Source organism: Periophthalmus magnuspinnatus, chromosome 3 (assembly GCF_009829125.3).
Source record: "Periophthalmus magnuspinnatus isolate fPerMag1 chromosome 3, fPerMag1.2.pri, whole genome shotgun sequence".
Taxonomy (NCBI): Eukaryota; Metazoa; Chordata; class Actinopteri; order Gobiiformes; family Gobiidae; genus Periophthalmus; species Periophthalmus magnuspinnatus.
Window position 1 is genome coordinate 110,273 of NC_047128.1, and position 14,665 is coordinate 124,937.

At 43.1% G+C, this 14,665-nt stretch overlaps 1 protein-coding gene across 1 annotated transcript in view; it reads right to left on the reverse strand.

Annotated features, from left to right (window-relative positions):
- The window catches only part of tpcn2 (two pore segment channel 2), a 30,316-nt gene that overhangs the window by 8,032 nt on the left and 7,619 nt on the right, over window positions 1–14,665 (reverse strand). Inside the window, exons 4-18 of the mRNA XM_033986489.2 lie at window positions 13,614–13,791; window positions 12,399–12,515; window positions 10,898–11,004; window positions 9,644–9,716; window positions 8,090–8,189; window positions 7,425–7,490; window positions 7,017–7,081; window positions 6,155–6,246; window positions 5,098–5,185; window positions 3,610–3,690; window positions 3,208–3,327; window positions 2,732–2,791; window positions 2,189–2,317; window positions 1,145–1,194; window positions 8–107 (exon numbers count right to left, since the gene is read on the reverse strand). Coding sequence (XP_033842380.1) covers window positions 8–107; window positions 1,145–1,194; window positions 2,189–2,317; window positions 2,732–2,791; window positions 3,208–3,327; window positions 3,610–3,690; window positions 5,098–5,185; window positions 6,155–6,246; window positions 7,017–7,081; window positions 7,425–7,490; window positions 8,090–8,189; window positions 9,644–9,716; window positions 10,898–11,004; window positions 12,399–12,515; window positions 13,614–13,791 — 1,426 coding nt within the window. The remainder of the gene's footprint in view (window positions 1–7; window positions 108–1,144; window positions 1,195–2,188; window positions 2,318–2,731; window positions 2,792–3,207; window positions 3,328–3,609; window positions 3,691–5,097; window positions 5,186–6,154; window positions 6,247–7,016; window positions 7,082–7,424; window positions 7,491–8,089; window positions 8,190–9,643; window positions 9,717–10,897; window positions 11,005–12,398; window positions 12,516–13,613; window positions 13,792–14,665) is intronic.

The window sequence follows — 14,665 nt, forward strand, 5'->3', positions numbered from 1 at the left end:
GTTGTACTTTTATATCTGGGATGATCCTTAAGAGGCGAAAGACGATGAGCATATTGATCATTCTGACCAACTCCCAAAGAGAGATGACATCGTGCCTCTCTGGATCCCTGAAAACACACAGGATTAAGTAAAAACACACAGTTATGTCTCCGTCTTTAAAGTTGGGCCTTTAAAGATCACATATTGAGCTTGTGTCTCTATGGTTCTCATCTCTGTGGATCATTCTGTTATAATTTACACATTTTAAATCACAATATTCATCTAAAACCACTTAATAAAAGAAACCAATCCGCTGACGTCAAAAACTGCGGTGTCCAATGGAGCTGACGTCGCCATAAACGTCATCCCAACATGCGCCTCATGCTGTAGCGCCCCCTATGGGCAGCTGCACATCACACTAGAGCAGCACATTTTTTTACATTTGTACCAAAATAACGACGCGACGCTGCTGAATCACCAATCCACCCTTTAAGGACTGAGACACTATAGACCAGTATATCTCGCCGTAGACCTTATTATTTTTTAGCCGTAAAAATCCTGTTAAAGGAAGTATCAGAATGTGCTGCATTTTTTCACAGAACTACCTCTATTTTACATATCCATCCATATTTTTTCTTTGATGCTTTGAATAAGTGCCTGGGAAAATCCCCGCGGCACCTGCGCTCTGATTGGTCGTCCTCGAGGGACAACAGAGGCAGATATATATATATTATAATGACGGTAGAATTGGTTGCGAAGTTACGGTAATGAAAAGTCCACAACCGCGAGTCTATCGGCGACGAGAGCATCTGCCACTAGAGTTAAGAAAATAAAACTGGAGAAGGAAGTGTGTACGTCACAGGGGGCGTGTCACAGTGGGCGTCACAGGGGGGCGTGTCACAGTGGGCGTGTCACAGTGTGCGTATCACAGGGGGCGTGTCACAGTGGGCGTGTCACAGGGGCGTGTCACAGGGGGCGTGTCACAGGTGGAGGTTGAACGGGGGCAGATCGGCAAAATGGCGTCAAAATAGTGGATTAAAGATTAAACTCAAACTTGAATCAGTCCAAATAAAACTTCAGAGGCTCAACGAGAAGAAACGACTGAAACATGAAGAAACATCTGAACAGACTGAACAGAGTGAGTTTAACCGATGACTGAACTCACCAGCGGGAAAATGGAGCCTTGTAGAACACAAACATGGAGATCTGCAAACACTACAACACAACAGGACACAGTTAAACATGGACACAACACAACAGGACACAGTTAAACATGGACACAACACAACAGGACACAGTTAAACATGGACACAACACAACAGGACACAGTTAAACATGGACACAACACAACAGGACACAGTTAAACATGGACACAACACAACAGGACACAGTTAAACATGGACACAACACAACAGGACACAGTTAAACATGGACACAACACAACAGGACACAGTTAAACATGGACACAACACAACAGGACACAGTTAAACATGGACACAACACAACAGGACACAGTTAAACATGGACACAACACAACAGGACACAGTTAAACATGGACACAACACAACAGGACACAACACAACAGGACACCCGTGTAGTCCCGGTGTAGCCCCGGTGTAGCCCCGGTGTAGCCCCGGTGTAGCCCCGGTGTGGCCCCGGTGTGGCCCTGGTGCAGTCCCCGCTCAGTCTCGGTGTAGCCCCTGTTCAGTCCCGGTGTAGCCCCCGTTCAGTCCCGGTGCAGTCCCGTTCAGTCCCGGTGTAGCCTCTGTTGTAGTCCTGGTGAAGTCCCGCTGTAGCCCCTGTTGTAGTCCCGGTGTAGTCCCAGTGCAGCCCCTGTTGTAGTCCCGGTGTAGTCCCAGTGTAGCCCCTGTTGTAGTCCTGGTGTAGTCCCAGTGTAGCCCCTGTTGTAGTCCCGGTGTAGTCCCAGTGTAGCCCCTGTTGTAGTCCCGGTGTAGTCCCAGTGTAGCCCCTGTTGTAGTCCCGGTGTAGCCCCTGTTGTAGCCCCGGTGTAGTCCCAGTGTATCCCCTGTTGTAGTCCCCGTTCAGTCCTGGTGTAGCCCCTGTTGTAGTCCCGGTGTAGCCCCTGTTGTAGTCCCGGTGTAGTCCCAGTGTAGCCCCTGTTGCAGTCCCGATGTAGCCCCTGTTGTAGTCCCCGTTCAGTCCTGGTGTAGCCCCTGTTGTAGTCCCGGTGTAGTCCCGGTGTAGTTACCAGCAGCAGGACGGTGAGGAGTCCGTCAAACACATTATTTCTGTAGGAGAAATATCCTTTCCATCCAAAGGCGAAGAGTTTGGCGCTCATTTCACACAGATAATACAGGATGAAGAGCAGGTTGATGATCTGCAGAGAAAAACAGGATTTTTAATGAAGATTTATGACTAATTAAAGTCTCTGAACCTGATTTTTACCTGAATCTTAAAAACATGAAAAACACAGTTCATTATAAACAGTTTGCAGTGGTGCAGTGTTATTATTCACTTAACTTATGCATTTAGAAAAAAAACGTCCCAATTATTCACCACGATGAGTAAATAAGCACTTTTCACAACTCTGAGACCTTTACCGTCAGACACTAGAAACTAGCATGCTAACTGAGTGCGTCCTGATTATCAGAGAAGAGAAAACTTTATATTTAGATGCCGACAGTAGAACACGTCCTGGGGCAGGACACATTTTGGTCACTGATTTGATTCAAATCGTTAAATGAATTTTCAAATGTTTGTAATAATATTTTATCATTTATTCAAAACTCACCTCCATGTAGAAGTTATCTCTCTCAGTTGTGGATTTCTCAGAGTTTAGCACCAAAATAGTCTAAAAAAACAAAGGACAAACACATGCAGATCCTGAAATAACTGAAAAAACAATTATGTTGTCATTTATTTCAAACAAGTAAATATAAAATCATTCTACAACATGGACTTTGCAACGCTGTCAATCAAACCTGTTGCTAACGCTAACAGGAGCTAACGCTAACAGGAGCTAACGCTAACAGGAGCTAACGCTAACAGGAGCGACCTCGAGGAAAGAAGGACCTGATTTGTCTGTTATTAATGTTCAGATCTTGATTTACAGACACAATAGTGAAATAAAAACCCCAGGATCATGTAGAGGGTTAATACGAACATTTAAGACCAATGGGACTTTCAGTATCGATCCCTGCTCAAACGAGTATCTGTTTTTTGATCTGATTCTCGATTCTTTTAGACTGAAGTGAGAGTTGAACTTACACAGATGCAGATGACGTTGGCCAGAGCCACTGCGTTTCCAATGACAGTGAGCGCGTAGTGGCTAAACGCTCGCTGTAGCGTCTGGAACACGGGGGAGTGGTACTCAGGCAACGGAGGATGCTACGAACAGAACACACAAACAGAATTATATACAGACTCAAACCGCAATGAATCATGGGAATCAATGTGACTAGTCCACTAAAATAATCACCAACAAACATCAGCTGTTATTTGAAATATAAAGTCCTATAACTTATGTGTGTGGAATATTCAACGTAAAAACATCAACTCTAAACTCGTCCGAAGACTTTCATAACAGAAACAAAGAGGGAACCATTTGTAATATTATTTAAAGAAATAATTAGTTTTATGTTTGTCTTCAGCTTCAGGACCACCATTTACCTCTTTGATTTGGTCTTTGTCCAGTTCATCAAAAATCCTCGTGAACTGTTCTCGGTCTAAGAATTCATGACGTCGAGCCTCCTACAAAACACAAACAAAGGTTTTTATTTTATTTTATGGTTTGGCAACAGAAGATTTAAGGTACTGTAAGTGTTTTTTTGTATTCTGATGTTATGTTTTTTAGTGTTCTAACCTTTATGTCGTGTTTGTAGTATTCTAACCTTTATGATGTCGTGTTTGTAGTATTCTGACCTTTATGATGTCGTGTTTGTAGTATTCTAACCTTTATGATGTTGTGTTTGTAGTATTCTGACCTTTATGATGTTGTGTTTGTAGTATTCTAACCTTTATGATGTCGTGTTTGTAGTATTCTGACCTTTATGATGTTGTGTTTGTAGTATTCTGACCTTTATGATGTCGTGTTTGTAGTATTCTGACCTTTATGATGTCGTGTTTGTAGTATTCTAACCTTTATGATGTCGTGTTTGTAGTATTCTGACCTTTATGATGTCGTGTTTGTAGTATTCTGACCTTTATGATGTCGTGTTTGTAGTATTCTGACCTTTATGATGTTGTGTTTGTAGTATTCTGACCTTTATGATGTCGTGTTTGTAGTATTCTGACCTTTATGATGTCGTGTTTGTAGTATTCTGACCTTTATGATGTTGTGTTTGTAGTATTCTGACCTTTATGATGTCGTGTTTGTAGTATTCTGACCTTTATGATGTCGTGTTTGTAGTATTCTGACCTTTATGATGTTGTGTTTGTAGTATTCTGACCTTTATGATGTCGTGTTTGTAGTATTCTGACCTTTATGATGTCGTGTTTGTAGTATTCTGACCTTTATGATGTTGTGTTTGTAGTATTCTGACCTTTATGATGTTGTGTTTGTAGTATTCTGACCTTTATGATGTCGTGTTTGTAGTATTCTGACCTTTATGATGTTGTGTTTGTAGTATTCTGACCTTTATGATGTCGTGTTTGTAGTATTCTGACCTTTATGATGTCGTGTTTGTAGTATTCTAACCTTTATGATGTCGTGTTTGTAGTATTCTGACCTTTATGATGTCGTGTTTGTAGTATTCTAACCTTTATGATGTTGTGTTTGTAGTATTCTAACCTTTATGATGTTGTGTTTGTAGTATTCTAACCTTTATGATGTTGTGTTTGTAGTATTCTAACCTTTATGATGTTGTGTTTGTAGTATTCTAACCTTTATGATGTTGTTTGTAGTATTCTGACCTTTATGATGTTGTGTTTGTAGTATTCTGACCTTTATGATGTTGTGTTTGTAGTATTCTGACCTTTATGATGTCGTGTTTGTAGTATTCTGACCTTTATGATGTTGTGTTTGTAGTATTCTAACCTTTATGATGTTGTGTTTGTAGTATTCTAACCTTTATGATGTTGTTTGTAGTATTCTGACCTTTATGATGTCGTGTTTGTAGTATTCTGACCTTTATGATGTTGTGTTTGTAGTATTCTGACCTTTATGATGTTGTGTTTGTAGTATTCCGTCAGTTTGACTTTAGACATCACTCTGAGCACTGCAGCCGCTTGAACACAGGAAGGTTCACTAAACAAAACAAAACAAACACAAACATTACAAAGACTGAAACGTTTAAATGTGAATATGAATAAACATCACGACGCCATGAATATTCATCAAACATTAACTTTGACAGTTTAACAGATCGTCGTTGTTCTAGTTTCAGCGTTTATGAAAAAAACTCTACATGATACAGTGGGGCAAAAAAAAGTATTTATTCAGCCGCCAACTGTGCAAGTTCTCCCACTTAAAAACCAAATTAACAAAGGGACCATCAGTAACACACTACACCGCCAGGGACTCAAATCCTGCAGTGCCAGACGTGTCCCCTGATTAAGACGGGACATGTCCAGGCCCGTCTGAAGTTTGACAGAAGCATTTGGATGATCCAGAAGAGGATTGGGACAATGTCACATGGTCAGATCAAACCAAAATAAAACTGGTAAAAACTCAACTTGTCGAGTTTGGAGGAGAAAGAATGCAGAGATACATCCAAAGAACAACAGACCTACTGTGAATCATGGGGGTGGAAACATCATGCTTTGGGGCTGTTTTTCTGCAAATGGACCAGGACGACTGATCCGTGTAAAGGAAAGAATGAACGGGGCCAAGTATCATGAGATTTTGAGTGAAAACCTCTGTCCATCAGCGAGGACAATGAAGATGAAACGTGTCTGGGTCTTTCAGCGTGACAATGATCCAAACACATCGCCCCGGCAACAAAGGAGTGGGTTCGTAAGAAGCATTTCAAGGTCCTGGAGTGACCTAGCCAGTGTCCAGTGTGAAAACCTCTGGAGACTTACAGAATACGACCTCTGTCATTGCCAACAAAGGGAATATAACAAAGTATTGAGATGAACTTTTGTTATTGACCAAATACTTATTTTACACCATAATTTGCAAATAAATTCATTAAAAATCCTACAGTGTGATTTCCTGGATTATTTCCCTCCATTCTGTCTCATAGTTGAAGTGAAACTATGAGCCTGGACTTACTCTCCGTTGGGCTGCTCTCGTCTGCAGTTCAGAACCTCAAAGGCCGCTCTGATCCCGAGCCTCCTCCTGATGATGGACGTCTGAACAGACATCTGACACACACAGGAAAACACACAGGAGAACGCACACAAGAGAACACACAACAGAACACACACAAGAGAACACACACGAGAGAACACACACAAGAGAACGCACACGAGAGAACACACAACAGAACACACACGAGAACACACACGAGAGAACGCACAAGAGAACACACACACGAGAAAACACACACAAGAGAACACACAAGAGAACACATATACAAGAGAACACACAGAAGAAAACACACACAAGAGAACACACACGAGAGAACACACACGAGAGAACACACACAAGAGAACGCACACGAGAGAACACACAACAGAACACACACAAGAGAACACACACGAGAGAACACACACAAGAGAACGCACACGAGAGAACACACAACAGAACACACACGAGAACACACACACGAGAAAACACACACAAGAGAACACACAAGAGAACACATATACAAGAGAACACACAGAAGAAAACACACACAAGAGAACACACACGAGAGAACACACACAAGAGAACACACACGAGAGAACGCACAAGAGAACACATACACAAGAGAACACACAGAAGAAAACACACACAAGAGAACACACACGAGAACACACAGAAGAGAACACACAGAAGAGAAAACACACACAACAGAACGCACACACAGAAGACAAGTAAAGCAATAAAAAGGTGAGATAGATAAGTGTAATGCCATACTGCGGAACATTTCAGGTAACATCTCCCTACACCAGCAGGGGGCGCACTCTCCTTTAGTGTAAATGGACCTCACCAGTAAATATCCTCTGAACTGGTTATAGATGATGGCGGTCAGAAGATTCATCAGACAGTACGTCCCTGTGGACGAGAGGGTCAAAGGTCAACTGGACAAATAAACAAACAAACACAAGTACACACACACAAACAAATAAACAAACAAAAAACAATCTGGACTTTTGTTTATCTTTGTTTCAAAAGTAACACTTGTTCTGATTCTAATTTAAATATTGATCATCTGAGTATCTTTGTTTTTTTACAATCCTTCCAAAATATAAATTAAAGATCTACTTCTACTACTCCTACTACTCCTACTACTCCTACTACTATTACTACTACTACTACCCCTGACAGTACTCCTTGAACCTTAAATGACAGTACCACATAAATACATGATCAAAGTATTAAATACAAAGAGTCTGACCGATGACGCTGAAGAGCATGAAGAAGATGAAGTATGCTCTGTTCATAGAGTACGCCGGGATCATGACTGAAAGAGAGCGCACTCAGTAAACATGTACATACACGTACATGTACATACACGTACATGTACATACACGTACATGTACATACACGTACGTACACATACATGTACATACACATACATGTACATACACATACATGTACATACACGTACATACACATACATGTACATACACATACATGTACATACACATACATGTACATACACGTACGTACACATACATGTACATACACATACATGTACATACACATACATGTACATACACGTACATACACATACATGTACATGTACATACACGTACATACACGTACACGTACATACACGTACACGTACATACACGTACATGTACATACACGTACATGTACATACACGTACATACACATACACGTACATGTACATACACGTACATGTACATACACATACATGTACATACACGTACATGTACATACACATACATGTACATACACGTACATACACGTACATACACATACACGTACGTGTATTTACATGTATGTGTATGTACATCTATATGTACATACACGTACATACACATACATGTACATATACTGTGTACAGGGAGTGTGTGTGTAGTAGCGGCTCTTCACCATCGGGGTTGTTGGCGGTCGTCAGTAGAACCAGTAAAGACGTCAGAGAGTTTGGGAGTCCTCTGAAGTGAGACTCCCACTCTCTGTTTTTGGACGGATCCTGAAACAGAAACAAACAAATATCTCGTTATCTTCATCTGATTTTGATTTATTCATTTATTTAAAACCAGGACAGTGTTTCGTCTGCAGCGTTTGTCCTGATTCTGTCGCTGGGGGAGTTTGACTTTAACAAATACTTTGAGAACAGACAAAATTTTACAAATAAAAACAGAAAAAAAACGATTCAATTGTTTCTGTTGAACAAAATTCAGCTCAAATCTTTATCAAAATCACCACATTTGAAGCTTTAACGACTCAAAATCTGTGAGAAATACTTTTACTTTTTACACTTTAAGTACATTTTAAACAGGTACTTAACAGGATGAAATAATTCTTTATGTATTTAACATAACAACATAAAAGGCTGGTTTAAAGCGTCTAAATAAAAACTTTATCTTGTTTCATGAGTCCCTCAGACATTTAGTCTGTGTGTGCTGTCGCCCCCTGGTGGGAGCCTAGTGAACATGTTTTAGAGCAATAAAAATATAACTAATATAATAAGTGAAATAAACACTGGATTTTTGAGGAGTGTTGTGTCGTTTTGTAGATGCACAGATCAGAGCGAGAACAAACTGGAACCTTAACACCAGAGTGAAACGAGCTTCAGAGGAACGTGACACTGAAGTGTTAAGCTGCGTTTAAATGAGTCTCCTCAGTCTGAGCCCAGAGGAAAAATAAAACATCTTCAGACAATACAACATTTCTCTGGATTTGAAACCAGTCGACGAGTCCAGAGACACAGAGACACAGAGTCCAGAGTAGAGTCCAGAGTCCAGAGACACAGAGACACAGACTCCAGAGTCCAGAGTGGAGTCCAGAGTCCAGAGTGGAGTCCAGAGTCCAGAGTGGAGTCCAGAGTGGAGTCCAGAGTCCAGAGTGGAGTCCAGAGTGGAGTCCAGAGTGGAGTCCAGAGTCCAGAGACACAGAGTCCAGAGTCCAGAGTGGAGTCCAGAGTCCAGAGACACAGAGACACAGACTCCAGAGTCCAGAGTGGAGTCCAGAGTCCAGAGTCCAGAGTGGAGTCCAGAGTGGAGTCCAGAGTCGAGTCCAGAGTGGAGTCCAGAGACACAGAGTCCAGAGTCCAGAGTGGAGTCCAGAGTGGAGTCCAGAGTGGAGTCCAGAGTCCAGAGTCCAGAGACACAGAGTCCAGAGTCCAGAGTGGAGTCCAGAGTCCAGAGACACAGAGTCCAGAGTGGAGTCCAGAGTGGAGTCCAGAGTCACAGAGACACAGAGTCCAGAGTCCAGAGTGGAGTCCAGAGTGGAGTCCAGAGTGGGTATTTTGGGACATGTTGCGGTGTGTTGCAATGTGTTTGGACGTGTGGGGACGTGTGAGGACATGTGTGGACGTGTGTGGACGTGTGTGGACGTGTGGGGACATGTGGGGACGTGTGGGGACATGTGGGGACATGTGGGGACGTGTGGGGACGTGTGGGGACATGTGGGGACATGTCTGACCTCAGTTTTGACGAACAGCAGCATCCCCAACATAGTGAAGAGACAGAGGTGGAGAGCCAGCAGCAGAATCACACTGGACACAAGGAAAAAACATGGAAAAAACAGGAAAAAACAAATAAATAACAAGTAAAAAACAAGGAAGAAACAAGAAAAATAAAAAAGTAAAAGTAATAAGTAAAAAAATAGAGTCAGAGCTACAGCCGCCACAATTAAAATATATACACAAAATACAACATTTAAAACAATACACCATTCAAAACTACTACGATGTTTAGTTTCGATACTAGTTTCAGTATCGATTAGGATCTGATTCTTGATTCTTTTGACTTTTTTAGAGGAACAGGAGACTTTTTATTCACTAAAAAGAGGATGTGATTAAATGAGGAAGAATGAGTTCAAATATGGAAAGAGTCACATATTTGTTTACTGTCTGTTCGTACGTTTGTGTTTTTGAGTTTAGAGTTTATTACTGACGACTTCCTACATCGAAGGTCATTAAACCAGCCTTATTCTGCTTGTGTCTCTATGGTTCTCATCTCTGTGGATCATTCTGTTATAATTTACACATTTTTTACACTGACGTCCGCGTGAGAAAACTGCAGTGTCCAATTGGAGCTGACATCGCCATAAACGTTGTCACAACAAAGCGCCGCATGTTGTAGCGCCCCCTATGGACGATGCACGTCACACCAGAGCAGCACATTGTTTTACATTTGGACCAAAATGACGACGCGACGCTGCAGAATCCAACGAGTATCAACGATTAAGAAAATAAAACTGGAGAAGGAAGAGCGGACGTCACAGTGGGCGTGTCACAGTGGGTGTGTCACAGTGGGCGTGTCACAGTGGGCGTGTCACAGTGGGCGTGTCACAGTGGGAGGTTAAATGGGGGCAGATCGACAAAATGGCGTCTTGAAAATAGTGGATTAAAGATCAAACTCAAACATGAATCAGTCCAAATAAAACTTCAGACTCAACGAGAAGAAACGACCAGAACATGAAGAAACATCTGAACAGACTGAACAGAGTGAACTGGGCAGGTTTAAAGCTACACAGTGGAACATGCTTAAAGATCTGAACAGACTGAACTGGGCAGGTTTAAACGACTTTAATGATGAGGCAGATGTTTAAGTTTTATCAAAGCAGAAGGACAGAGAAACTGTTTAATTACTGAAAAAAATTAAATAATATTTGCCATTTGTGATTTTTTGTCTGAAAAGTTCCACACTGTGTCTTTAAAGTGGAGGTTTGTACCTGGCGATTTCCGGCAGTGTCCGTTTGATACATTTGAGAGTTTTCTTCATCAGAGACGAGTTTTGCAGAAGGAAAAACGGACGAAAGAGACGCCGGACTCTGAGCCTCTGTGAACGAGAAACAGAACGGACACAGGGGTCAGGACGGACACAGGGGTCAGGACGGACACAGGGGTCAGGACGGACACACGGGTCAGGACGGACACAGGGGTCAGGACGGACACAGGGGTCAGGACGGACACAGGGGTCAGGACGGGTCAGGACGGACACACGGGTCAGGACGGACACGGGGGTCAGGACGGACACACGGGTCAGGACGGACACACGGGTCAGGACGGACACGGGGGTCAGGACGGACACGGGGGTCAGGACGGGTCAGGACGGACACAGGGGTCAGGACGGACACAGGGGTCAGGACGGACACGGGGGTCAGGACGGACACGGGGGTCAGGACGGACACAGGGGTCAGGACGGGTCAGGACGGACACACGGGTCAGGACGGACACGGGGGTCAGGACGGACACACGGGTCAGGACGGACACAGGGGTCAGGACGGACACGGGGTCAAGACGGACACAGGGGTCAGGACGGACACGGGGGTCAAGACGGACACAGGGGTCAGGACGGACACGGGGGTCAGGACGGGTCAGGACGGACACAGGGGTCAGGATGGACACGGGGGTCAGGACGGACACGGGGGTCAGGACGGACACGGGGGTCAGGACGGACACGGGGGTCAGGACGGACACACGGGTCAGGACGGACACAGGGGTCAGGATGGACGATTACTCACTGTCAACTACAGAAGAACTTAAAGTCTCTGCATCTGATTTTTACTCTTTTCAAAACAAGTTCATTTTAAACAGTTTGGTCCAAAGATTTTTCCCACTGACTTGATGCAAAGGCGATAAAACGCATATCACATATCACAGCGGCGTCATTTTGACCTCACGAGCCGCTGAGACGGACGCGCCGCACGTTTGGACAAATAAAAATCAGACACAGCTCCTTTAAAGCTCCTGTATCACACAAACTGCAGCTTTAATCCATGTTCTAATGTTCTCCTCAAAAACAGACCTGGACTTGTGTTTGTTTCATTCACACATGTTTGAGTCACTTTATTATTAGTCTGTGACATCTACAAAGGTCAAAATGTGACGTTCCACCTTCTGATGTCATCAAGTGGTAGTTTTCAAGTGAACAGCTCCTTTTACCTTTAGTTCAGTCGAGATAAGTGGCAACTCCAGGACTGAAATGATCCAAATGATTCTATAAATGAAGGTGTGTGGAGTTTAAAAACACAGTGGAGCACTTCCTGTATCACCACATGATGACATCACAAGGTGGAACAGAGTGTTTTCAGTTTGAGAGAAGATCTCAGCCTAAATCTGCAGGTTTGTGTGTTAAACATGTGAGAATGAAACAAAACACAACTCCAGGTCTGTGTGTGACAAACATTAGACCAGATCAGAGCAGTGCATCATGGGACTTTAAACACTGACCTCGTCACAGACCATGCTCACGGACAGGACCCAGTCGATCATGGACACGGTGATGACCACAGTGTAACCGAGCAGCCATTTGCTCTTCCTGAACTCGTCCCAGCCAATCAGGTAACTCTAAAAACACACGGGGTTAATGCGAGCGTCCCGGCCAATCAGGACGCTCTAAACACACGGGGTTAATGCGAGCGTCCCGGCCAATCGGGACGCTCTAAACACACGGGGTTAATGCGAGCCAAGAGTCGTTCACATTTAAATCACATTCAGTGATGCACCGATACAATACTGTTATCGGCTCAGTCGATATCGGCCCTGTCGATATCCTGTTCTGGTGTGTACATTTCTGTAATGAGACGTTTTACTGGACAGTGTCGGCCTAAACATTTTTCAGACGTGTTATGTCGTGTTTTGCGTCTGCTGTGCCGTGTTTTGCGTCCGCTGTGTCGTGTTTTGCGTCCGCTGTGTCGTGTTTTGCGTCCGCTGTGTCGTGTTTTGCGTCCGCTGTGTCGTGTTTTGCGTCCGCTGTGTCGTGTTTTGCGTCCGCTGTGTCGTGTTTTGCGTCTGTTGTGTCGTGTTTTGCGTCTGCTGTGCCGTGTTTTGCGTCTGCTGTGTCGTGTTTTGCATCCGCTGTGTCGTGTTTTGCGTCCGCTGTGTCGTGTTTTGCGTCTGTTGTGTCGTGTTTTGCGTCTGTTTTGATCGTTTAAAGTCGTTTGTGTTTAAAGTATCGACATCAGTATCGGATCAGAAAAACCTGGACCTCTTGAATTAATAATAATGTAATATTTAAAAAAACATGATCAACACATGCATTTAAAGCACACTGTGGAACTTTTCTAGTGGAACCTCTTCCTTGTCTCATGCTTTAGCAGAAATATTCCACAGTGTTACATTAAGCTTATTTATCTCATATTTACTCAGTTAAAAAGGTTTAAAATCCCTGATGTGTCGCTGTATAGTCTCCATGGAGACAGACAAGTTTAATGCCACACTGTGGTGTATTCCAGGCAAAGTACAATCGTCTCCATGGAGACAAGACGCCTCATCTGCTTGTCCTCAGTCCTACGTCACCTTTAACCAAACGTCCTCATGTTGAATATGCACAAACTCAAACATTCTGAACAAACTGTTCACGACTGAAGTGTTTTATTAAAGTGCAGGTCCATGAGTCTGGGCCAGTTCCACGACACAAACTTCTTAAATGTTAAATCTTTGTACCTTGGTGGCGAGGTCCAGGCTGAAGATCAGCAGACAGACCATCTCGATGCCCTCGGTCAAACCACAAGGGGGGTCCCAGGGCGCGAGGCGGTGCCGCGGGTCTGAGGACAGCGAGAGGGACGAGGGACGCTCCACAAACGCCAACAACAAGACCACACCGATCGTCAGGCCGAGACCCCTGAAGAGAGATGCCGTTTTAAAAGACTCAGGCTCGTCTCGAACGCTCAAGACCCAGACTCGTCTCTAAAGGTCAAGACCCAGACTCGACCTTTAGAGACAAGACCCAGACTCAACCTTTAGAGACAAGACCCAGACTCGTCTCTAAAGGCCAAGACCCAGACTCGTCTCTAAAGGCCAAGACCCAGACTCGTCTCTAAAGGCCAAGACCCAGACTCGATCTTTAGAGACAAGACCCAGACTCGTGTCTAAAGGTCAAGACCAAGGTCTGGCACAAGGTTATTCGCTTTTTGTTCCTCATATTGGATAAAATGTTTTCAGTGTTGGTTTCAGTGTTTATTTTATGAACATAAACCATAAAAACACACATGCGTCCTCTGGAGTGGGCTTAAAGTCTGTGGTTTGGACTTCAGACTCTTCACCATTTCACTTTTTCAATTCTCAGAGTTTTTGTTTTTAAATGTTATGGTTGAATAAATATAGACGAGCTGAAGTTCAGAAATCACAGAGGAAACAGGTTCAAAATGTCAGAGCTCTGCATGAACCACACCAAACTAAATATGAATCTATTTAAACCTCAAGATAAAAACAACAAAAACCTCTGCTCTTAAACTCTAGTGTAGCTTGTGTTGTGTTCACTATTCGAGATCGAGATAAACACACAAGGTTCCACATTAACACTTTAACACAGAGTCAGTGCGACTAAACGTGACCTCTCTTATGTCTGTGGTTAAAAAAGGTTTGGGGCGAGTCTGTAGTAAAACATAATGGTTCTTCGTCCGGTCTTATTTTATCCATTATATAAATTATATATATATATATATATATAAATATATATATATATATATATATATATATATATATATATATATATA